At 45.7% G+C, this 25663-nt stretch overlaps 1 protein-coding gene across 3 annotated transcripts in view; it reads right to left on the reverse strand.

The window, feature by feature from the left end:
- CLIP2 (CAP-Gly domain containing linker protein 2) overlaps positions 1–25663 on the reverse strand; it is an 89705-nt gene that overhangs the window by 33335 nt on the left and 30707 nt on the right. For all 3 annotated transcript variants that reach the window (XM_066333163.1, XM_066333164.1, XM_066333162.1), the window contains exon 3: positions 6126–6664. In XM_066333163.1, the coding sequence (XP_066189260.1) occupies positions 6126–6664 (539 nt within the window). The remainder of the gene's footprint in view (positions 1–6125; positions 6665–25663) is intronic.

Here is a 25663-nt window from a genome sequence, read left to right on the forward strand (position 1 = left end):
TGTGTCCTGTGCTGGGTCCCAGCAGAGCCCTGAGACTCTCCTGCTGCGCACCTATGGAGAGAGGAGGGAAGGGGGTGGGGGACAAGAGCACACACAGGACAGCTGCTTCACACTCTGAGGACCTTCAAGGACTTTTTGTGTGCAGCCCCTCAGCTTATTCCACTCTCTTACTGGATGATGCCAACAAGAACTTGGTAATCACCTTTACTGGACAAGTGCAGCTTGTTCTGGTTTGAGCTGCACCTGCAGGCTCTACCCAGCCTGTAAACTGGAGCAATCATCCTTTCCCTTGAGGATGAATGGCTGGGTTTATTTCTCCCTCCCCATACTCATCCACCCACTAAAGGATCTTATTTCCACCCAAGCTGAGAGAGGCAAGAGCTGTGTCTTTCCATCATACACAGTCTAGCTGTTCCAAGCATTGAAAATCACTGTACACTTGATTACAGAGGTGCTTTTGGCAAAGGTACGGGCTGTGAGTGCAGTTATTACAGATCACCTGAAATAATGACCTGTAAATGCAAGGGGGTAAATGGGAGATGTGGCCATCACACCCTGGGGCTGTGTCCAAGATCCAGCCAGGGCCAGTGTTCAGCAGCTGGTGAAAGGGGAAGAACTGGCTTGTGGTCAGGTTTATCTGTAAGTACAACATAGCTCCATGTGCCATCTGGCCATCAGCAGCTTTATCTGATCAGATAAATACCATGTCATCTCAGAATGCCAGGAGTGGCTTTTAGGGCAAGGGGAGAAAGACAGCCAGCAATTACAGGCCAGCCCTCTGTATGTGAAGCTGCAGGAATTTTTACAGCTTCTTTTCATCCAACCACTTATCTTTGTGCCTAGCCATCCCCACAGCACAAGTCAGCATTGCACAGCAATGAGTCTGACAGCACTGCTGATGCAAGACATTTCTGTGCATTTATCTGTCAGGCACCAGTGAGAAAATAATATCCTAGGGAGGTGGTGTAAGAGGAAAGCCTGGAATTACAGCATCCCCTCCTGGGGCTGGCTCCAACACCAAGTCTGCCCACGTTAATAACACGGTTTGCTCCACCACAGCCCACTTACAACTCCTATTTAACTGCAGATACTGCACCCACAGACAAGGGCCAGGCAGTGCCTCAGCCCAGATGAATGGTTAGGAGGGTGTGCACAAAGAGCCTCTAAGGGTTAATGTGGCAGCAGGGCAGGGCAGTCGCTTTGGGCTATTTATTTCCCTCTCTGTCTCACTGCACAGAAACAGGATGGCTTAGGTTAGAAGGGACCTTGTCTTGTTCCACCCCCTGCCTTGGGCAGGGACACCTTTCACTACACCAGGCTGCTCCAAGCCCCACAGAACCTTGCCCTGAACACTTCCAGGGATGGAGCAGCCACAGCCTCCCTGGGCACCCTGTGCCAGGGCATCACCACCCTCACCAGGAAGAATATTTCAAATATATCAAATTTAACTCCACTCTATCAGTTTGAAGCCGTTCCCCCTTATCCTGACACTACACACTCCTGTAAAAAGCCCCTTTCCAGCAACAATCTCAGGTAGTGAGGAAAGAGCTCCAACTAGGAGCCCTAGATGTTTTCTTGAATCCTGCAAACAGCTGGAACACTGCACTTCCCATTGCCTGTCCCAAACCTCCATAGGGACAGAGACCCATTGTTCCCAGACTTCAATTCTGCTACACTCTCCAGTCATGACACAGCAATTGCTGGTCTTATGGATGGAGCTCTGAGCAGGCAGTGCAATACTAAGAATCCTGCCTTGACAGAGCTACAGAATGGGATCCTTCCTTCTTTTCTGTTAGCACTAAGGGAATATGCCTGGTGATTGATTGTCTAAAAATGGCCACACAGGAGCACTGCTGCACCTCTAGGACCCCACAAACTGGGAGAGCTCCAGTGATTAACCAGGAAAATAAACAGCAGGATCCTTCCTTTGTGACACCTTGCATGCCTTTCCCCAGAGAGGCTTCAGTCTCAGGCACTGAAATAGCTCAGAAACTTGGTGGCAGCAGAGCAGTGAGCTGTCTCTGCCCATGGAGAAGGGCTTAGGCTGCAACTCTCCTGCCCAGGCAGCTTCTCAGGAAATTATTTCTCACTCAGGAGGCTTAATGCTTTCTGCAGCTCCAGGCTGGCTGAGCAGGGCTGTGGCAGGGACACGTGGGGGGATGCTGAAGAAGGAACTTGGTGAGTTTATTCATCAGTGCTTTCTGTCATTTGCCAGGAGCTGCAATACACTGCAGGCAAAAGCAGTTTGCAGCAGACAGACAAGATGATTAAAGCCACAGGCTCAGGGGAAGGCCAGGATCCATCTGCAGCAGCCCAGGCAGGCTCCACACAGTCCTGCTCAGTGTCACCTGAAGTGCTGCTTCATTGTCCCTCCCTGTGAGTGCTGCTTCCAGCACTTACAGGGGCTTTGAACACCTCCAAATTCCAGTGAAATCACACATCTGGAATCCTTCCAAAAGACATCTGGGGCAATACCCCTTGGCAGCTGAACCAGCCACTGGGATATAACCTGGCCCTTCAACAGTCTTATTTGTTACTCCATTTCAATGCTGAAGTGCACATTTCCAGTCAGGAAACACTGGCATGGCTGAAGGGCAGAATACCTATTATAAGAGGAAGGTTTTTAGTTTAAATTATTTTTATTTAGGCTGACATATAGTAAAACCACCTACTTCCCTCACTTCTTCAGAAAGTAATGGCATCTAAGGGGGAATAAGTTCAGCTATTAGGAAGGCCTCTCCACAAAGAATGCAAAATACATTTTCTTAGGCAAAAAACCAAGCAGAAATTCCTCTCAGGCAGAAAATGCTCCAGTGCTCTGTTTCCATCCCTTCTTTCCCCACAGAAAGGCAATAAGCCAGCCTCACATTAACAGAACTTCAGCAATTATCCCATTTTGGGAAGCTCCACTGTCACTAAACCAAAAGGTTAATTGTCTCACATTTATTTGCCAGACTTCAAGAGATGAGTTCTACAATATTAGGGTGGATTTTTCATCACTTTAATGCAATTTTTACATCTCTGGGAAAGAGTCCGAGTGCCAAAGGCAAATATTATCTAACTCTTCTAATGGAAAGCTTCTAATGGAAAGCTCAAAGTCACTTTCTACAACTGCTGGAGAGTCAGAGAGGGTCTTGGAACAAAGTAACTGAAAAGCAAAAAATGTCTTCAAGCTATAATGGACTTTAATGAAGTTAAAGAAAGGCACCATCAGGAAATGGCCAGACTGCAGAGAGCCAGGTGTCCATCTGGCTGACCTGGAAGGGTTCCCTGCAACCTTGTGCTCCATCACAGGCAATCACTAAAAACACGTCCTCCCAGCCTTCAGTGGATCCCATACAGCTAAAAGCCACTCTCAAATAAAAATATACTCTTTCAGAAAAGGAAGCACTAAGAGTAATAACAACTAAAACTTGTACCAATCCATAGAGGATGAGCAAAGATTTGCTCAAGGAATTTGAAGCAACTCAGGTTAATTCAGAATTATTTTTAATGTATTCCAATACCCAGCATGATTAACTGACACCTCCCATAAGTAAAATAAAAGCTCCCAAGTCAAGCATATGTGAATGAACCATAACAGCAAATTATATCTTCTTGTTATCATCTGCTCTTTTCCTGGATCTCTGTGACTCTGTGCAAACAATTCCTGATGTTTCTACAAGCTGAGCACTCCTGCTAGAACCAGTGAGAGACTAAACTTATTCCAGGCTCACTCTTTTGGAGCTATTTATTACACTAAAGAGTCATAGCACAAACTTTACCTAACAACATCTGAGGTGGATAAATTAGCAGGCAGGGAGGGCAGGCTTTTAAGGATGCACCCTCATTAAAAACAAAACCCCAAACCATTCCCAAAACACAACTCAACAGAAGAAGCCCAGGGCAGAGATGCTCCCAGGTTGTATTCTGTGGCTGTGCCAAAATTCACTCTGTGTGGGCCCCACTGAGGTGAGCAGAGTGTTCAGGGAACAGGTCCTGTCCTAGACAACTTGGTCAGGAGGACAGAAGGATAAAACAAGTCTGGAGAACATCATTACACTGCTTGTCTGGTTCAGAAACAACAGAGCCAGGTTTACCAGAGATTTTATATTTTGCACTTTGCCTTCTATGACTGCTGCTTCTAAAATTCTAAGTTCTCACCTGAACATCCTCTGCAAGAGGTAAAGGTGAAAATGGGAGCAAATGAACTCATCAAAAGAGGACAGATTCTCAGGTTCATTTTCCCCCATGTGTGGCTGCTGTGACACACCAGCAGGAATCATCAGTGCTTGTGCAAACAGGGAGCAGGGCTGCCACCTTCCCCTGTCCCTGTCCTGGGACTGCAGGGACAGCAGCAGCTTTGCTGCCAGCAGGGACGGGGAGGGATGAGAGGCCAACTCTACTGAAATCAAGAAGCAGACAGAGCCTCAAGCAAGTGTCAGCTCCTCTGCACATTTTGGGGAAAAGCTGAGAAAATAAAACTCTCTCAACTCTACAAACCTATATATACACACTGGGTTCACTAAGTATCATCCAGGGAGCACAAGCAGAACCAATCTTCACTTTCCCTCCTCTGAAAATAACCAACTTTACATTGTCTATATTTTATACAACTAAAATAAAAACTACTGGACAACCCAATGGTAGTCCCAAAAGCACATCTGAGACTGGCTCTGACAGTCCCTGCACACGCTCTTGACTCACACTGACTGTGGTGCCAGTTCCACCAAACCCCTGTCATTAAACAGTCTGTCTGCCCTCCCCTGCAACCACTGCTGCTGCTGGAGCCTGGTGCAACACTACATGGGTAACTTTAACTGGGATTCAGATTATCCAGGATGTGCAAAGACTGACCTCTCTGCAACCTGTCGTGGCTGTTGGTCAGAGTCAGCTTTACCTTCTAGGTCCAGAGACATTACTGGGGACACAGTCACAACAGCTCTGTGCTCAAATGCTTGGCTCTTCCAATATTTGACACCATACTAGGTATCACACATACTGTCAAAAACAAACTCTCTTACAGAGCTGCAGGACAGAACTCAGTCTTCCTGTCTTTGATATTCTTTCCCTTCTCCATCTCCTTTGCTAGGAAACAAATGACAAACAAGGTGGCAAACTTCCAGTAACCTATTCCTAGTGCAACTGTGGCATTTTGGCTTAGTCATCAGGTAGTCTCTTCCAAATAATGAAAATAACAACAGAAATCAGATGTGGAGAACTCATCCATCACAACAGTGATCTCTCCCAAAGTCCTGTCATCTTCTAAAAGTTCCTTTCTGTACAGGAAAGGAGTTTGTGTCACACCTGACATAAGAAAACTGAACCACCAGAAAGAGTGACCAGGAGGAGAGATTCTTGCAAGTCCTTTCAGACTATGCACAGCCACATGCAACAAGACACCGCTGCAAATTTCCTGAAAGCCCAAATAATACACTCTGTTACGGAGTATCACTACATTAGAACATAATAAATGATTTTGCTTCTATTTCCCTCCTATTTCAGTTGTTCTCTCTCTCTGACATCTTTCTACAGTTCAGGACTTGTCCTGTGGGCCTGGTATTTCTGGGTCTGAGAGATTTTAGTCTGCTGGCAGCTGCTAACCTTTTCCCAAGGAAAAATTTCTTAAGAAAGTTTCTTCTCAAAACAATCCTGGCAAACAACTCTCCTTTCTCAAACAATCCTTCTCCAGGTGGTGTTTTGCTGTTTCTCCAGTTTAACCAATGGGATTAGGGAGGTGTCGTTCCTGTTCACCAACCATGGTAAATCTGTATCAGAACACCTTATAAAAGGTAGTAAGAACTAGACAATAAAGCCTTTTTTCTGTGCTCTTTGCCTTCTGAAATATTTGGAGTCTTTCTTTCGTGTCCTACAGCGACACTTGTCCAATACAAGAAGTACTTTGGAACATGTTCTCCTGCACTAATGTGAAAGAGAGACACATCCAGAGGACGCAGCCTCCCAAATAACACTGAGGATGTTTGATACCTGCCTGGCCCAGGCACCTCCCAAGACCATGCTCCCTCCCACACCTCACCACCAACCCTGTCCTCCTTTTGCCCCGTCCTGAAGCTGACCAGGAACACCCATCATGGGGACAAACCCTCGTCCTTTGCCATCCCAGGGAGACCCCACAATCCACTCACCAGCACACGATCTCCCAGCCGTAAATCCTTCTCCCCTTTTTTCACAGACCCGCTGTCCGAGAGGTTGGATCCCGACTCGTTGCCCGTCTTCATGGCGCTGTTGAGGACGCTCTCCCTCAGCGGGATCACACGGCTGGACAGAGGTGGCGTGGCTGTCCCCGAGTGCAGTGACAAGTTCTGGGCAGTCAGGGAGTCCACGGAAGGGGCGTCGCTGCCCGAGCCCTCGGCCACCGGCTGCCGCGTCAGCTTGGATGGTCGCGTAAAAATCCCCTGCAGCGGCTGGCACTCGAAGTACCGCACTCCTCCCACAGAGCCGTCATTCTTACCCACTGGGTCATCCAGAACAACCCCTGCCCACTGGCCTGGAGCGAATTGTGTCTCCCCAAGGTACTGGATCACGCCTGGCTTCACTCCGTTCACCCAGACGCGTTCGCCCACCACAAAGTCTCCCAGGAAATCATCGCCCACCTCGGCAACCTTGGAACCCGACTTCTCGGCGCTGCTGGTGGACGTGGTACCCTGCTTGTGTAGAGGTGAGCCTGTGAACCAAGGAAAAAGAGGGTTTGGGATAAGGAGGAGTCCTAGAAGAATGCCATAACACCAGGAAGAAGTGTTTACAGAAAGGAAACATCTGGGACAGCAACTTAGACTACAGGTGTATGCCCAGTGAAGATCAAACCTGAGTGATGCCATTACTTACACACCTTCCTCAGCAGAAGAGCAATCTGCACAATCTCCATCTGCTGCCCAGTGTCTGCAGGTCTCACTCAGAACATCAAGAAATGACCCCATGTCTTCATCCCCTTTACAATACCTCAGCCCCCTCAATGCCCCAGGAGGGCTGCACTGGTGTGGATAAGCTCAAAACACAGGAGTGGTGGTGAGTGCTTAAGGACCAAAGAGAGCCAAATGAGCTGCTGCTTTGCAGAAAGAAGTCAAAGTCATCCTTTCACCCCACCAAAAAATATATCAAAATAGAGATATATTAAAAAAAAAAAAAGTGTGAGGCACTGATGTTTTAGCACTTGGCATTATGACAACCCCACTGAGTGTCCCACCAATGGCACCAATAGCTCCTGTGGGACCACACAGGCCTCCACTTTTCCCAGCTTCTCCTGTGCCCTTTGCTGGAGGAAAGGCAGCCGCAAGCAGACCCTTGGGGTATGTTCAGTATAAACAGCATCTCTTTAAACAGGATGTATCTACAAACCTTCATGCACAGCCTTCCAGGGCCACACAATGTGCATGGAACTCACTAACTGGCAACAAAGAGTGCCCTTTGTCCAGCATCAGCCTCCCAGCAACTCTCTGCTGCCTGGGGAAGGAGAACTGCAGGTGATGCTGGTATTCACTGTTCTGCTCACTCTCTCCAGCAGAGTCTTGATCAGCCAAACTCTCCATAATACAAAAGGGGACCCTTAAACACATGACAGGTGCCTGAGTGAGAATAGAGTCAACCCAAGCAAACAAGACAGCAGTGACCCAACTCTTGCTGACCCCACTGTCAAACCCTCCCATCACAAACTCTGGGCTTTCAGCCTGGGCTCCAGGCAACAAATGACAAGGACATGTGAAACTTCATTAAAACTCTCTGAGGGTTAAAGGGTCGAGTAAAGCCCTAAAAAGAAACCACAACAGAAACTGAGGAAATAAGTTCACAAAGTAAGACCCAGCAAGTCACATACCATGGACCTTCAGCCATCCTCAGCTCCCATGAGCCCTGAGGCCCCAGGTGTGGCTGTCCTACAGAGCTGGTGTAGGGGGTGTTTGCAGGAGACTTGGTCCTGTGCACATATCCTGTGCTCAATGAAAGCTCCCTGGACTCTTCAGCCAAACTTTCAGCTGAAGTTTCTGGGTGTCACCAACTAGAAAACTCTAAAGCACATCCAGGAAAAAAAAAAAAATTGCTACCAGAGAAGGCTGACAGAGGACACTCTGAGCAGCTGCAGAGACAAGCCAAACCTGAGTGCTCATGTGTAATGAACTGTGAAACTTGTTCAGCCTCAGCCATCACTGTGGCTCAGTCCACAGCACTTCTACAGCTCTTTCACAAGTAATGGGCCTGACAGATCAGGCTCAGCTCCTAGAAAGAGTGAAGAACATAAAAGCTCTCAAAGCAAGATCCCTCAAAGCTTTGCTAGAGGTCTAGCAGAGAGGAAATAAAAGAGCACCAGGGCAATAGCATGGAGAACTTTGTTTCTGCTATATCATGTGTGTTATGAAGGATCCATTTTGACACTTTGGTTCTTATTAGACTCCAGAGTCAACACTTGACAAATTTCTACGGCCACCAGTTTGGAGCCTGTGGAAGCAGAACCTCTGCCTGGTCTGAACCTTATCTGAACAAGAAGAGAGCAATTAAGGTGTGATTGTACAAACTCCTCATGAACAGAAGTATCTCCAAGTAGCTCAGTAGGCTGGAGCTGGAACAACTCTTGAGAAGATGAGCCAAAGGGGACATGAACAGCATAACACATAGGGAATGTTCAAGAAAATCCCATGATGGGCACAGGAAGGACAGTAAATACTGTCCCCAGGTGCATGAATTCTGTTCCCAGCTGAAAATGTTGGTGGCAATGGAGACCATGGGAGCTCCCAGCAGAGCTCAGTCAGCTCCCAGGGAGAACCTTCTCCTGGCTTCTGGACTCTACCTTATAAATTTCCCCAACTTTATGTGTTTGCCAAGAAGTTTTGGGGGCTTTTGGGCAAATCTCTGGCATTCAAGCTTGTGTCACTCTCAGTTTTGCAGGAGAGTACACCAAGATGAGCTCCATCAGACAGACAGTGTTACATTCAAGAACTAGTTTCACCTTAAAAATATTAAAACCCAAAGACTATAAGGATGCTTAGAGCTTTTGATCTTTAAAAAGGACTTTAAATAAAAAGAAGTGTGAAGGAAACAGGGCTCCATCCATCTGAACTATAAAAACAATCACAGGCACAAAATACTTTGTCATTTCAATGTTTAACAGCACAAGACAGTAAAGCAATCAGATTAGAAAGTTACATTTTAAGAAGACTCTAAGTTAAATAACCATAGCTGGCTACAGGAGTTTATCACCACCAAGGTCTGTGATAGGTAGGAGAATAAATTAAATTAGAAACACAACTTTCAGCCAGGTTTCCTGCTTGGCAGAGCACCCTAACACACAAAGATCATGCCACTGACACGTTTGTGCACACATAGGCACTGTGTCAAGGACAGCCAAACTCAACCTACTGTACAGGCACGTAAAATCTGGAGGGCTCTGCTACTATATTGAGAAGAGATCAAAACTGTTTTTCTAGTCTTACTGGAGCCTGAGTTTCAGCCTAGTTCTTGATTTTGGATGTTAGTTCATGGTCAAGATACAGGTCACATTAACTCTCACAAGCACCTCTGCAATGTGGCTGGGATAAGCAAACCCTTCTGCAGCAAAACTCAAGCAAAGAAAGGCAGGAAGGCTGCCCAAGGCTGAACAAACAATGCAGCAGGATTTAAAATTGCGTTTAGACTCACCATATTTCACTGCAAGAGCAAACTTGGACCAGAAAAAAAGAAATAAAGAACAGTTCACTGAATTGCAACACTTCCCCCAAAAGCCAAAATTTTAGTGGAACTCTACACACTCTTGATCATTTCAGGTGCCTGCCTGATAGGCAGTATGCTGAACTACAGTAATTACATCTCAGGGAAATAATCTTATTCCAGGCTCCTGAGCAGTGCAGGCAAAAGCATCCTTATCCCTGAGCATGAGGTGAATTATTCAAAAGTACAGGATGTAAATAAGGAACTGCCTGAAGGCTCACCTTGTTTATTATGGCCACAATGTAGAAACTTGTGTTTTACATGGCTTTCCTTATCCACATATGAAATAATAACCACAGAGCAGCTAATGGGCTTTTGTGCAGCAGGTTTTCAGAGAAGCCAAGAGTAACCATGATCAAGTTGAACTCATTTCTCTTGCCTTTTATTAACCCATGAACTAGATGGTCAGACAGCATCTGGAGTAGTCCCAGTAGACTAAGCATCCTCCCAGGCAGGTATCTGGTCACCAGCCTTTCAGAAGGCAGATGGTAGCAACTTCAAACCCATGAGTATCTTAGGCTAGCCCAAAGGTGACAGCAGCTGATGGCACAGCTCAAGAGACCTGACATTGACATCACCACTCTCCAGGTACCTCTTACAGCTGAAAGGAAAGTCACCCAACAGGACTGCCATGAAAGATTCCTGAGCCTTTCCAGCCTACCAGCACATAAGGAGCTGTCTATTGATCTCTGTCACTTGGATTTGCTGTTTTAAAGAAGAAAAGTCTTCTTGTTCTAGTCAGACTCCCCACATAAATGCCAACAAGTTCCAAAAAACTCACTATGAAAAAAGTGCCAAGAAACAGCAAAACAAGGGTACAGACATCAGGTATGAAATTGAGAAGAGTTACACAAGAGAAAACACACCCAGCAGAACAAACCGGGTACTTTCTACTCCAACCCTGCCAGTACCTGCTCATGCCACTGAAGAAGCCACAGGAACTCTCTGAATGTCAGTACCAGGCCTCTAACCCAGCAGCTCACCTGGAAGCCAGTGATGAGGAAGGCTCTTCCTGCTTGATCCAAGGGGATCTCCCTGTGCGGCTCTGTCCAGCACAGACCTCACTTGTGAGTCAGGATTCAACAGGAACTGCTTTCCTCCCCACACTGGCACCAGGCTCCAAGACACAAGCAGTGAGCAGGATCCCTTCCACTCAGGCTTTCCAACTTTACAATCCCATTGTGCTCATTAGCTGGCTCATTCTTTTGGGATTAAATGGGCTTCCTGTAGGTCACAGCTTCCAGGGCTGAACAGCAACTTGTAAATTGTCACACAGAGAACTAATCACACATCTTATCCAGCCCCAAATCTCTGCTTTCCCTTTGGCCTTCACAAAGCCTACACATTAACCACCACTACAGCAAACTGTGTGCTCAGAGCTCCTGCTGCAAACTCACCCCATCAGTTTTAGGGACCCACACGACAAGGCACCAGTACTTCAGAAGCCAAGTTCCTACCAGCTAAGAGCTGGAGAGGTTAAAAGTTTAACTGAAGTTTCAGCCTGTTCACAGGGCTCCTGTTACCGTGTCAATGAAAGCCATGTGTCCAAAATCCCTTAAAGCACAAGGGCTTCTGTAAAAAATGGATTCCTCCAGCTCTTGGAAACTGCTGCAGGAAGGAGCAAACAGAAGTTTTGTACAGTACAGAAGCAAGAAACTCCTGTCAAGAAAGCTCTGGAAACTGAAGTGAGAGTAAGAGAGCACTTGCTCTGCAGTACCAGCAGGAACAGCTTTCTCTGCAGGACCCCTCATTCAGGACATGCTCAGCCTTGTGCTGTGTCACATCCACATCCACTGAACCCAGCCATCCCCTCGCTCCCCCCACATCTTCTGACCTCCCACAGCACTCCACTTGCTCATTTCTTAACGCCAGGCAACTGAAACAAAGGGGGAAGGAAACTTGTATGTAAAGGGGGTGAGGGAGAGGAAGGGAAGAGCAGTTTAGTGTGAGAAGCAGTGTACAGTGAGTGTTGCCCATGTATTTCCTACTCCCTGCAGAACCCTTTTGTAATCTGACTGCTCCCAAGACACATGCCAGGCACCACAACTGCCAAAGGACTCAGAAATGCAACAGCCTGTTGTGTTGCCATGGGAATCAGGAGACAAGCAGTTAATTGATAAAATGGAGGCATACTAGATTTAAAAGAAAGAGGAAAGAAAACAACAACAAACCTCCCCCCCCAAAAAAAAAAATTCCCAACCAAACCCCCTCAACAACAAGAAATCCAACACAAAACCACACGCACACACAAAACCCCACAACCAATCAAACAAAAAACCAATCAAAAAAACCCCAAAACTACAACCAACCAAAAAAAAAAAAAAAAAAAAAAGAAGAGCTACTCCAGAGTAGTGTCTTGTCTCAGGAAGGAGGGAGAAATAAGCACAAACATTATATTTACAGAAGAGCTTTACAGTGCCCCTCAAAGAGGTCTTTTTTTGCTTTTCTATTTTAATTTTCAGAGGTTTTTACACTCAAACATCACCACATCACAAGACAGCCTGACATGCAGCACAGAGTTGCCCACCCACTCCTGGCTGTGTTCCCTCTCCATGGTAATCAATAAACTTCTCATCCACCGTCTAGCAATAAAAGGTGCACCAGCCCAGCAGAACTGCCACTGTCACAAGGCTGAAGACACTTCACCCCCATGTCACTGGCCCCTGCTGTAGAAGCCACTAACCTGTGATGGGGCAGCAAGTTGTGCCATCTGTGAGCATCTCGAATGCAGCCTTGCAACCAGACTGGTCAAAAAACCCTTCTGGTACCAGCTCTGCTCCTCCCAGCCTGGGCAGAGCCTCAGGACAGTCCTGAGACCAGAGGACTGTAATGCCCATTTGAAGCCAAGATTTTGTCAGTTGGAAAACCCTACTGCTGGCCCACAGGCGTGCCAGCTGAAAGGAATAACGTCTGGTTTTACTGCCACAGGGATTGTGCAAGAGCCCTGGAGGCATCAGAGCAGCCTGGCTCACTGTTTGGTCCAGTGCTCAGATGATGAGGTGGGGATGACAGTCAGACACTATCCCTGCTCAGGCTGCAGGCACATCTGGGTGGATGATTCTACCCCATCCAAAGCCCACCACACTCCAGTGTGAGCTGGAGAACAGTGTGGTCTTGTCCTCACAGCCACAGACCTGTCAGCTCCTGGTGCAGTGGTTTTTACTCATCTCTTTACACTGTAGTTACTACAAGCTTCTCTGGGTCTCTGCCATTTCATCTCCAAGCATAACACTGCAGAACTTCACTGACGGAGAGCAGAGCTCAGCAGAGCTTCCCCCCAGAGGAGGACAGTCCAGAGCATCTGCTCCCCACCACCTACAGCAGCTACTCTGCTGGGCAAGAAAGAAGGATGCACAACCTGCTGCACCTCCAGGAGCTGCCTCCTGTGCAGGGAGACAGGGATTCTTCCCTTGGCAGCATCAGCAGCAGCCACACAGGCACAGAAAAGGCATCTGCCATGGGAGAAGGGCTGGTGCCTGCTGCCTCCACAGTACTCACTAATGATGAGGTCTTGCCACATGGAATTTCTAGGTCCCCACCTGGGGACTTGTGCTTCTCAAAGCAACCTGGATCACATAAACATGATGCTGTTAGCAATCAAGTGAAAGCCAGCCCATTGTCACATCGAAATTCAAAGAACTGAGCACAGTAATGAAGTAGCTGCTTTCTGCAGGATTGATCACAGCCCTTTCAAACTGCAGGATAAGGCAGAAACAGAGAGGGAAGAGGTGCCTGGGAGAAACAGCAATACTTTGCAGACAATAGCCAACTGCCTGGCAGCACATTGTGGGAGGAAGGAGCCCCAGAGATTTATGGCTGACTTGGAAACAACGACTGAAAGCTCTGCAAGTTCAAAGCCGAAAAGTTGGGGCCATGGTCTGGCACAGAGGCAAGATCTGCATCTGGCACCCTGAAAATCTATTGCCCCTGCTGCTCCCAGGAATAACCCCAATGGTGTGAGTATTAAGATCTGATACAACATCAGCATCCCTGTGTTTAGCTCCTTTGAAAAGAGGAGGCATATCCAGAAATAAAGCTGCAATGAGCAGGAAGACAATAAGAATGAGAATTATGAATGAGAAGCAAAACGGAGTAAGGACCATTGCAAAGATGTCTGGCACTGAATGGAAGGAGATGCCCATTGAGACAAATATTTGCCTCCAGAGAGGCAGCTGGGAAGGGCAGTGAACCTCAAACAGACATCCCAAACAAAGGCTTTCTTATAAAGGTCTCATTCAAGATGCTGACTGGTACAAAATCTGCTCTGCCACAGGAGAGACGTTTCGGTGCCTGCTGGAGATGGGAGGCATGGAGAAGCTGGGGGGGGTTCCAGCTACACTAGATCAAATCCAGTATAATTCTGAAAGAAACAAACAGCAAAGCTATATATTTATGTGGGAGGATTTAAAGTTTTTTTGTGTGTTTTTTTTTTTTTTTCAAATAAACAACAGTATTCAATGAAATATGCAAAGCAGATTGGTTTTGGCAGTACAAGGCACAAGGGAGGCAAGTGACTAGTAGAAAATGCACAAGGTTTCTTTTACTGAGGGATAATCATCTTGCAGCATATGGATGGATCTATTCATCTTAAGACTGCAGTCTCTTAACTGTTATGTAATTATTATTTTTAAAACTATATTCTTTCAACATTCACTTTTCAATACTCTATTTAACATTTTTCAGCCTTAAAACAGGGCCTATATATCACACCTCTGGAGAAGTAGCGTTTTCACCAAAAATAATGAAAACAAAAATCCCACAATTTTAACAGCTTTGCAAATTTAACAAAGACTGGAGCACCCATATCTTCTTCCTCAGCATGTGTCAACCCTCATCTCTAGAAATAACATACAGACATGTTTGCAAAACTAGAATTTAATAAATTCCAGGTTAGTATGTTAAAGTAACGCAGGGTTTATTACAAACTAACAGTCTCATTCTTCCTTAAATAAACAATAAAATCACTCCCACTAGAGAATATTCCACATAGAAGCATTACCCACTTTATTCACCACAACTTATTCTGACAAGAAAATGTAGTTTTCCATTCAAGCAAGCCCTTAGCTCTAAAGACTCACTAAGTTTTGTCCCACTAGCCAGACTGGGTTACCTCACAGAGACCACTGCAAGTAATGGAAGACTTAATGGCAGAAAGGAGCATTAGAAAGCAGCCCAGGGTAACCCATGAGATGCAAAAACACCAGCTGGGGAGGAGGGAAATACTTACAAGGAAGGCCCCTGCCCGGCACAGGGAGTTTCCTTCACGCTCGCACACGTCCCCAGCTGCAGAGCTGCAGTCACACCCTGTGCTCAGCCCTTTATAAAACCAGCACTGAGCTGATTTCTTGGAGTCTTTTCTTCTCAAAGAAGCACGGAGAAGCTGGAGAAGGAGCTCAGCCTAAAGCATGCCCACAAACCCCAGCTCACACACACATGTGCACAGTTGTCTCTGTCTCCGGGGCTGTGGGAATCTGTTAGGCACAAGTGTGGTTTGGGGGCTGCTGTGATGGAAGTGAAGACAGCTGCTCTCAGTGAGCTGATCCAATGACAAAAAAGAAAGAAAAGGAGGCAGACACAGGTCTTTAATAAGACATTTATAAACGATTTCCCAGGCAGAACACTGGCATTAGCACAGAGAGCGCAACAGTCTTGGGACCGTTCTGAACTGGAGAAATTTATCTTGAGCACTACACGCTGTAAAGTGCAGCCAAGTAAAGCACACTGCTTTTCCCCCTCCCCATCAGAAGAAGTAATTGAGCAGCAGGGTTTTGAAATTTCACAGCTTTTTCACACACAGGAATTTTGCATAGGCATCATTCCCACACAAAACCCACTTGGATGGACTCAGGGATCATTCCTACAGCACCAACTGAGATGAGCAGCCAAGCAGTACATTGCTCAAGCAGGTGCACACAGAAAGGCCGCTGACTTATTCATTCAGAAATATTAACATTAACTCAGTAACTGATAACTCCCAATCAAATGTAGAAGAGAAGGTACAAAAAAACCCCAAAAACAACAGAGCCTGGCTTTTTCTGGAGGGCAATTATTACTTTCTGATCAGACTGGAGCCAGTTGAGGGGATCCCAGCAACTCCCTGTACTGGGAACAGGATGCAGAAGTTGCTGTGTGTGCATAACTCAGGGTGTTTACTCACAGGGGATAACCTGAGCAGCCATGCACAAGTAGATTGACTGCACCTCTAACAATCCACGGGAAAGAGAAGTTAAATGACAGGAGACAGTCTAGCTTCACTCCAACTTCGGCACACACTGCCTGTGGGCACAGTATTTACTGTTCCAGCTATGGAACAAGCATTATAACCTCTCACATATCCTCAGAGTGCTCAGTGATCTGGTTACCCCAGCCAGGTCAGGTTAGCTCGAGCGCAGTGCAGTATTTCCCCTGGTGTGACAGGTGATGAGCTGGGCCACTCACACCTCTGCTCCCACTGCACTCCGAGCACTGCAGAGGCCCAGCTCAGGCGTAAAGCATCCTTTATCTGGTACAGTTGTGCAACTGGAAGCTGCAAGCTCAGGCAGCTGGTGTTCTGCTGGCACCATGGTGTAGCCCTGGTTTTGTGCCTGAGGTGTTTTGGTTTTTTCCCAGGAAAAAGAATTTCAGAAAACCAAAACACCTCAGGCACGGAACCAGGGCTACACCACGGAATCTCCCCGTCGAGACACGTAGCAATAGAGCACAGCAGCAAGATCTTCCTCACTCCTCCTCTCTCGACAGAAAACCACTTCTCATTTCTACCTGCTGAATCTCAGAAATATTTCTTTGGTACAGCCACCAGCTTTTCTCTGACTTTCTAATTTTACTTTGCTCTGCTTCCCTCTGGCAGGAGTTGGGATAATCTTCACAGCAATTGCTCTTTACAGGAGCTGCCAGCCTGCAGCCACAAAAGGTATTTCCTCATGCCCTGTCTGCACCTACTCTTGAGGGGAAAAGTATAAAAATTTAACACCTGACATACAAGAATGAAGGAGGATGCTTTGTTAGCACCTTATCTGCATGCTGGGAGGCTGGTTTTCAGTGTCACCAGCTATGCTGACAAACAACACAGTTTGAACCACTGAGATGGTACCAGCACACAGACAAGCACTACACTTTCTCCCTTGTACATATTTTTTCCCCTTCCTCCATAGAAACATGACTTCAATACAATTGCACCATCTCTTTAAGTCATCCACCTGAAAGAGGGAGATTCCAGGGGCCATCTGCAACACCCAGGATCTCAGAGGAACTATAGCAGAGGTAAAGAAAACCACCTCATAACTGCCAAGCAAACTTGGGCACGGTCCTGGGGCTGCACTGTACCAAACACAGCTTTGATTCATCACTCCCTCAGCCATTTATTCCTCCAGCCATACATCCATGCACAGAGCAGGCAGCACAGCACACAATGGACTGATTGTACACAGCCCCCCTCTGCAGGGTGCAGAGTTTGTTGGGCTGGCTTTGCTTTGCCTAATCTAACAAAAAGGATATTTGAGAGCAGATTAACACTGAGTCATCTACTTCATTCCAAATACCTGGCTTAAACAGCTAAGTATCCAATTCAAAAGGCAATGAGCTATACATGAACAAGCCTCATGTGCAGAAAAGCCAAGTCACCTATTTGCAGTGTGTGTATTTTTTTTTTTTTAATAATAAACATGACCATGATCCAGATCTGATCCTAAAATATATCAGCTATAAACATTGATCCCCACAGGAAGTGTTCTCAAACCCAAAAGATCTAAGTGAGCATCAGAAACGACATCTTACACCAGTCCAGGAGTGGTGGTGGGCAAAGTCAGCAGCCACCATGGAGTGCAGGTGGGGAAACTGATGCTGCCAAGTGACAGATCACAGATAAAGCTTGGGAGTTGATGAGTTGAGCTGCACTGAAGACTGAGCACAGGGCCCCACCCTGAGCACACACTGTGCTCCCATTCCCAGTACACCTTACTGGTATGAAAGACTCACATGTGGACTATGACTCTCAGGCCACTTCCTCAGATGATGAGTTTCAGGCTTTTATCTTCTGAACACCCAGCCAGGACAGAGTCAGTCACTGAGGATGATACCCCTAAGCCCTTCTTAGGGTTCAGAATTTTCTCAACATCACATCATCTTTACTTGAAATTCTCCTGTTGAAATCTTCATCAAACCCTTCTAATGTCTGGCAAGATTATTTTTTTCCCTGAGCAAATACCTCCAAATAGAATATTCTGTAGAAAGTATTTCTGTGAAGTAAGTTATACAGCAATACAAAAGACTCCTGTCATCTTCAGGGACATGAATCCTAAAGAACTGTGCAGATTTAGGTGTGAAATAAGAGAAACATGTGCAGGACAGAAACTTACCCTATAGCTCAGTGACTGCACAGCCAAATTCTAAAGGCACTAACGTTTACAGACACAACACTTCAGTCAATGGAAAGGATGAGGGGAAGCAGCATCAGAGAGAGAAGCTGCTGCTCCTGTGCCAGGACTGGGAGGACAAAAGGCCAGAAAAATCTGTTGGTCAAGATAACTTCCACTTTCCCCTCTGACTTAGAGGATGGCATGGGCAAGACCTACTTCTCTAAGTTGTCTTTTGTGTAAAAACATGGGTAATACTGACCTTTGTCAGAGCCTTCAAGCTTTACAGGAGGTGGTGATGCACTCAGTCTTGAACAGAGAGGTCTCATGTGTGCATAGGACACTTATAATTACAGAAAGTGAGAATGACTTACAGCTCCTGCTTGGTAGGAGTTCCTCAAGCAGATTGGGAACACTCCTGTAGCAGAGTTAACTCCTGCATGATGCTGCCCTACAACCTGGCAGTGCACTACATCACACAAATTAACTCCTGAACCTTGCTGCAGGTTCAGCTTATAAGAGGAACTCATGGCTCAGTTCATCACTGCCTTCCTCTGAGACCATTTAAAAATCCCCATTCACAAACATTTCCTTTCTCACAAAGAATTCTGCAAACACATCCATGGAATGAAGTGCTCTGCTGCATCCTCCAGTCCACAGCCCAGATGCAGCACAGGACACACATTTACTGTGCTGGAAAACAGCACTGCCAAATGCATTTTGTAACAGAGAAATCATCAACTATATTTTGAATAGAGCTGCTGAAGTCACAGACAGCTCAATTTCGACAACTGTTATTATTTCAGAGTGAGTGTTGTGATAAACACTGTTTTATTACAGATCTCACTCCTGCATAAAAATCAGTTTCTCTCTTTCATAAGAATAGGATAGTAATTTACTTACTAGCATCTTCATTAAGAAGTAAATATCCTACTGAACTCAAAATAGATACAGAATAATATTTGTATTCTAAATGTTTTAAGGCTTTTGTGGAAATCAAGTGACCTACTTGACTGCCTTCAAGGAAGATGCTCACATGCAGGGTCAGTGTGTGATGGGTAATTCCAACCTATGGCAAATATTACGTACCAACAGTCTGATGCCACTTTAATCCTGCAGACTCTCATCCCAAATCCATCTCTGCCAAAGGGAATCTTTCCTTTCATTTCAATGAATATTGGCTCAGGCCTTTAATGATTAATCTGCTCTTGCTGGATTAGTGCAATTGTTGGAGGCAGAACATGCAGGAGCAGATCCCGCCCCGAAGCTGCATCCCTACTCTGATGGGCATAACCACAGCCTCAGTGCTTCTGCTGCAGCCCAGCTGAATAGGATTCAGTTCATTATATTCCAACCTCCATAAGCTGAACATCTGTGGGAAGCAGATTTTCTTTCCCTGCTGTTCTATGGAGAGCTACAGACAGAGAGAGCAGGAGGGTGTCTGACCTCCATATGTCTGTGGTGTGTGCTCACGCCTCACCCACAATGAAGGAACTGAATATTAAGGATTAACTACATCAAATCCTTCTAAGAGTATCTAATCATTAAGACAATTAAAATCAGACTCACAGTTATCTCTATATGTTACCTGTAAAGCTGATTAAACTAAGATAGATTCAATGCCTTTTTATATTGCTTGGAATGCACTGAATCATTTTCTGGGAGAGGAATGCCACAAAGGTGGTTCTTCCCTTCAGGAGGGGAACCAGAAAGGGTGGAGGAACAACCACCTTCAAAAACCCCAGCACAAAAGGTATTTCAGAGTGAGGATAGCAGGCAGAGCAGCTCATGAAAGACACATGTGAGCTGAATACAAGTGGTTGGTCCACAACCAAGCCAGAAAACTTTGGCATAGGCTATGTCATGAGGATGAGAACAAATATTCAGGGTCTCATGACAGCATCTGTGTCCATGAGTGACTGGATTTGTACTGAGGGACACAACCTCCACACAGGGCACTTCAGTCAAACCCACAGCAGGGATGAGGGGATGCACTCAGGTTCTAATGATCCCTCAGCAGAGCTGCTCCCATGGCTGTGGCAGCTCCCACTCCTCAGCTGCACCTCAGCCCTGGATCAGCAAAACAGCAATTCTCATTTGTTGCCTCAAGTTTGCCTGCTTTTCATTGTTTGCATTTTTTTTTTACGCAGCTTCAAGAAAACTATGGTATTTTTAGAATTTATCTATTTTGTTTACAAATTTCTCCTCTGGGAGGAGAAAGATGATTGATGGTGATGTTCACCAACGAGGTCGAAGAGGCGGCAACCTGTGTAGCCAATCTTTGACCTGCTTGTCAAAGTGTATATATTGGAGTCAGAGAAATAAAGTGGAGAGCTTTCCCTGCTGACCTTTCTGCTGCCTGCTCATTCTTTTGTGTCCCTAACAGTGACACTCATTTGCAGTTTTTTCTATTCGGCCCTTGAAAACAATCTTGTTTTCTTTCAGATACCTGTTAACTCCTTGACCAGGTGACTCTGCCTGTGCAGACCTGGATCCTGCAGCTAACACTGCCGTTAGTCTGCTGACACTCTAACAGAAGCATTTGATCCTCAAACACCTCCCTGTCACCTCAACCTCCTAATTCCCTAAGGAGCTGAAGACACTGTGTACACAGAGCCATCAACATAAAGCAAGAGCTCATCAAACTTCACTGACACCAATGACACGTTTCCAGCAGCATCACTAATCCCACCCCGGGGTTGCAGCATGGATTTAATTGAGGACAACACTCAGATGGGAGCTGACAACACCCATCACTCCACGAGGCCTGATGCAAAACAGCAAAACCAAATGTTTGCTAGAAATAATGGCAGCCTCTGGCCCCATGATGTGGGGTCTTCTCTCTCAATTCACCAGCACACAACACCCCAAGTTAATATTCATCGAGAGGCACAAAGCCTTTGAATACACAAGAATTAGGTCCCTGTGTCTGTGCCAGTCAATCTGCTCCTCTGGACATTACAATCCTATTTCTTTTCTTTTGTTGCAGGCAAAACAGTGGTTTAGTGCCTTTAATATTTATTTGGGAATTAGAATTAACAGATTGATACAAAATCAAAGAGCCTCAGCAGTTTCTTGCAGCTTTACAAAAAAAGGCCTGTGTTAAGACACTACCAAACCATCAATAATTACCTGAGAACAACCTCCCCAAGTTCTCTTATTTCTGAGGCATAAATTCCCCAGGAAGGACATCATCCCTCCCTCTGTTTTTCACCACAGAAAATTCTAGAAGCAACAGAAATTGCATCTTAGTGCTTGCTATGCATCCAGCCAATTTAACTTAAAAAAACATCCTGAGAAAGTCGAGGGGCAAACAATTGGTTTTCAAAGTTAATTTACCAAGATGTTGCTGTTAACACTGTGGCAGATAAATAAAAAGAATGAAGATTTTCCACTGGGAAAGGCAAGAGCAAGGCAGTAAAGGCACAAGAGAGCTAAGGTGGTGGTGAGATTTAGGGTCCTTCAGCAGAATTGAGCCAGGTACAGAACAAAAGAGACTTAGCCACAGAATTATTGAGTCTCAAACTAGAAGCAGCCATCAGAACATACTCACATTTCTAGAAATTTAAAAAAAAAAGTTAACCCCCTCACGCAAACTGAGCCCTGAGGCACAGCAGTAACTGTCCCCTAGAAGGGACCAGCCTCAGCCCATCAGTACCCAAACCCCAAATGCAGCTAACCAGGACCCAATACCCAGCTCAGCCTTATCAAACCCTCATTACAGCATATTTTAGTTTAATTATCCTATGGAGTCAGTCATCCCATTCTCTTTAATGGCCCTAGGAGTGTTCCAGTCTGCTTCACTCTTATTTTTAGTGAACAAAAGCAACACACAGTGTTTGCAGAAGCAAACATTATGCCAACATTATTAGCCTTGTGCATTTATTCTTCATCAAAAATAGTGCATGTACACTTACATGAAAACAAGAAGGCATTGCCAGGCTCCCAGCAATGTGCTTTAGAGTTTAGCTATCAAAGCAAAATTTTTGGCAATAAAACTAGGTAACTGCCGAAAAACAGTTTTGATATTGTTAGCCATGCCTAAATATGAAATTCCTGTGACAGATAGTTGCACTTGCCCATTCAGAAAGACAGGACCCATCTGTAAAATCCAAGGGCTGTGCTGGATTCTGACAGGATGCACAGAAGTCTCACAGAAAACTAATTAAGTTTGGGCTTTTTTGCCTCCAGCACCAAAGTCTCAGTGTTGCCCAGCTCTATCTGTAAATACAAATATTTATTTTGTCCTGTCTTTTGCTAGATTTTTTTAATTGAACAAGAGATTTAAGAACCATAAACAAACACTAGAGCCAGCTGACAGCCAAATGAAGTATGAAAGGCAAACTTCTCCAATCACATTACTCTAACAGTGCTCTGACCAGACAAAACCCACTCTGAAATGTGACTGCTTCTCTTCCCAGCAGCTTTCACCTGTTCCACCAGCTGGAAGGGCTCTGTGGGCCCATTCATCACAGCTTCCATTCTCTTTCCATCTTGCGAAAGCAGGCTTTTCCAGGAGGAGGGTGGGAAAGAAACTGAGACATACGAGCTTTGTGACAAGAAATCCAAATATTATATTGAGCCCTTTGCCCATGACCCACACCTTTAGCAAAGAAACCTCTCTTGAATGGGGGGGTCAAGAACAGTGATTTTCTCCACTTGAAACATGGGAAATAAGCCAACACATTTGAGGGAAATCTTCTCCTAAGGCAGCTAGAGATGAATTTCCAGTCTGGTTGAGGAAAACAGTTACTGCAAAGCAGCAGAACTTATTTTTTCCATTGTTCCAGCTTTATAGGAGAAAAGGGAGGGGGACAGCCAGCATGGACACCACACCACTCAAGGCTAATTTCTTCCAGGAGTCCATGTCAGCTGCCAGTTCCCCACTGACTTTCAGCTGAACTAGGAATTTCTGATTTTTTAGAAAAAGCCCACAAGCACAGCAAGTCAATGCACCTAACCCAGACCACCAGCACACAGCTCTTACACATAATGGCTCTGTGAAAGCACCAGCTCAGGGAAGGAGACACAACAACTCTCCACTCAAGGAAAAGTTCAAAGAGGACACAGGACATTCATTCCATGAGGAGAATTGACTCTGAGTATGTTTCCAGGAAAAATAACTGATACAGCATGTGTGACAAGCTGGCTCAGTGTGACTACAGCACATCTGGTCTCTAGAGAAACCTGCAGCCATAAATTATGAAATTCTATAGATAGGCATAAACAGCATCAACCCTCTTTCTAGTACATAAGATCTGAGTTGACAAGAGAACATGGAAATGTTGAAGAGGAATCCCCACGCCTGGGAAAGGAAAAGAGAAATGAAAGAGAGATAAGAGACACTTGACTTTGTACAAAAGAATATGAACAGAACACTGGGGAAAAGAGGAAGGAGAAATCAAACCAACTTTGTGTATTCCAGAGTAAGAATAAAGGGAAGTACCTTCACTTCCACTTGTGCAGACAAGATTGATAAACTTATGGGAGGGGAAGAGTATCAAAGTGTGAAGATTTTAAAAATTCATTTGCAGCTAATGACTGACATATATTAGTAACAACTGGAGAACAGGCAACATCTCTTAACACGCAATCTGAAGGATATAATCTCCATTTGGGGTCTTTCTGAGCCAGCCCTAAGCTCCCAGAGCCAAGGAACATCTCAGAAGCAACAGACTGGGCACCGCTGCAGTTTAATCCTCTGCTTTGTCAGATTTATAGTTCTCTTCTGCAGCTACATTTCAGGATTTTGAGATTCCTATTCTCTACCAAGGTGGCAAATTCATATAGATCAGCGTTGCAGCTCTGTAATTTGTAACCCAAACCACTCTGGTTTTCTTCCATCAAGCTCCAGAAAATGCAGACTTCTCCTTTGGCTTTTCTGGCAAGAGCCAGGTAAGTGCAAAAGGCAAGGAGTAAGGCAGGAGTTCAGGGGCATGTAATGAATTTTTGTGGAATCAGGAAAACCTTGTCAGCCTCCCAGGAAGCACTTTCAGTGCTCAGACACAGGTCACAGAGCTCGTGGTTTCTGCAGGGCTTCTCAAACACCTCACACAGAGACTCCTTCATGCAACTTTAAGACCTCATATAATGCCTAGTGGCCCAGATCTGATTAATCCCAAGAAATGTAATGAAATGCAGCTTCCATGGCCATCTACCATCAGATTCTTTGGCTGCAGGCATCCCCAAAATTCACATCAGTGCCTGCTATGGTTAAGATTTCTGTGATGTGGACACTTGGCTCTGTTATAAAATTAAACCACTTTAACACAAAAAGCTTGTAGTTTTTTCTCTTGCAGTTTTCACCTGCCAAAGGCTGAATCCCATGACTGTGCTGTGGCTGGGCCCCACAGATGCTGCCACTCTCAGAGAAGGGCACACAGGTAAGTCAGCAGGATTTTGGGATGCACACTTTGCTCACAGATTATCTTTGGAGAGGAGAGGAGCAAGAGGCAGCTGGCAAGACTTTTGAAGAGATCTGTGGGAGGAGGAGCAGGTAGAGGCCATGCAGGGACACAGCAGCAGCTCTTGAGCAGGACAGTGAGAAGGGGTCAGAAATAACACTACAAACCCAATCACAGTTATACACCCAGCCCAGTTGTTTCTCCCCACTGTGCTCTGTTCTCACATTCCAGGTAGGAATTGTTCAGTGCTGTGATTGCTCCAGCAGCCTCCAGCATTATCCTGAGAGGCAGAGCAGCAGCAGCACACACAGCACCAACCCACCATCACAAGACCTCTCCCCTTCTCCATGCTCACTTTCTTCCAGGAATAAAGCTTAGAATTTCTCCAGCAAAGGCCAGAGTCCATTAGGAGCAGCACAGGGTACTTGGCTGCACATCCCTTGGTGACAGATGGCTGGAGCTGAACAAGGCACAAAGGACCTCCAGTGAACAGGCACTGCATTCAGCCCAGAGGTTGCCTTGACCCTGCCACTGCCTGACCCTTTCATACCACAAGACTTGCACCAACTGTGCCTGCTGAGATGCCACTGCAAAGCCTCTCAGGGGAAGAGAGGCCTCAGATATTTTCCTGTCGATTTTCCCTCATTTTGGTGCTTTTCATGTGATTAAAATCAACTGAGAGCAACTCCATGACACACTGCAATTATAAATTCAGACTGAAGCACCTTGAGAGAGTCCCAGCAGGAGTTCTACAGGCACATCACTGGAGCTCAGGTTCATTTCTCACGAGGGCATGGAGAAACAAGAGGGAAATTCAGAAATACAGGGTCAGAAGAATAACTTCAAAGTACACAGCCAAACCTACAGAACTCTTCCTTTGTCAGTTTATGCTTCCCTCTAGCAAACAAATAAAAGGATACTTTGGTATCTTAGATTTGGGCACAAAATAAAGAAATCAGGCTTTCTAATATTAAAACCCATTCCCACAAAACTGCAATCCAAACATTTGTTAATATCCACACAAAGGGCCAAGCCCTCAGCAAGGGAAGAGCAGCACCTTTCCAATCCCTACAGTGCTGTATCACACCAGAGGATCTGGAACCCTGCCCATGACCCCAAGCAGTGACTGACCCCTCAAACAAGACCTTGCAGATGTGCAAGAAGCCGAGTTAGAGCTGTGGCTTTTACAACACTGTCTGGGGAAAGAATCTACAG

Source organism: Sylvia atricapilla, chromosome 20 (genome assembly GCF_009819655.1).
Source record: "Sylvia atricapilla isolate bSylAtr1 chromosome 20, bSylAtr1.pri, whole genome shotgun sequence".
Lineage (NCBI taxonomy): Eukaryota > Metazoa > Chordata > Aves > Passeriformes > Sylviidae > Sylvia > Sylvia atricapilla.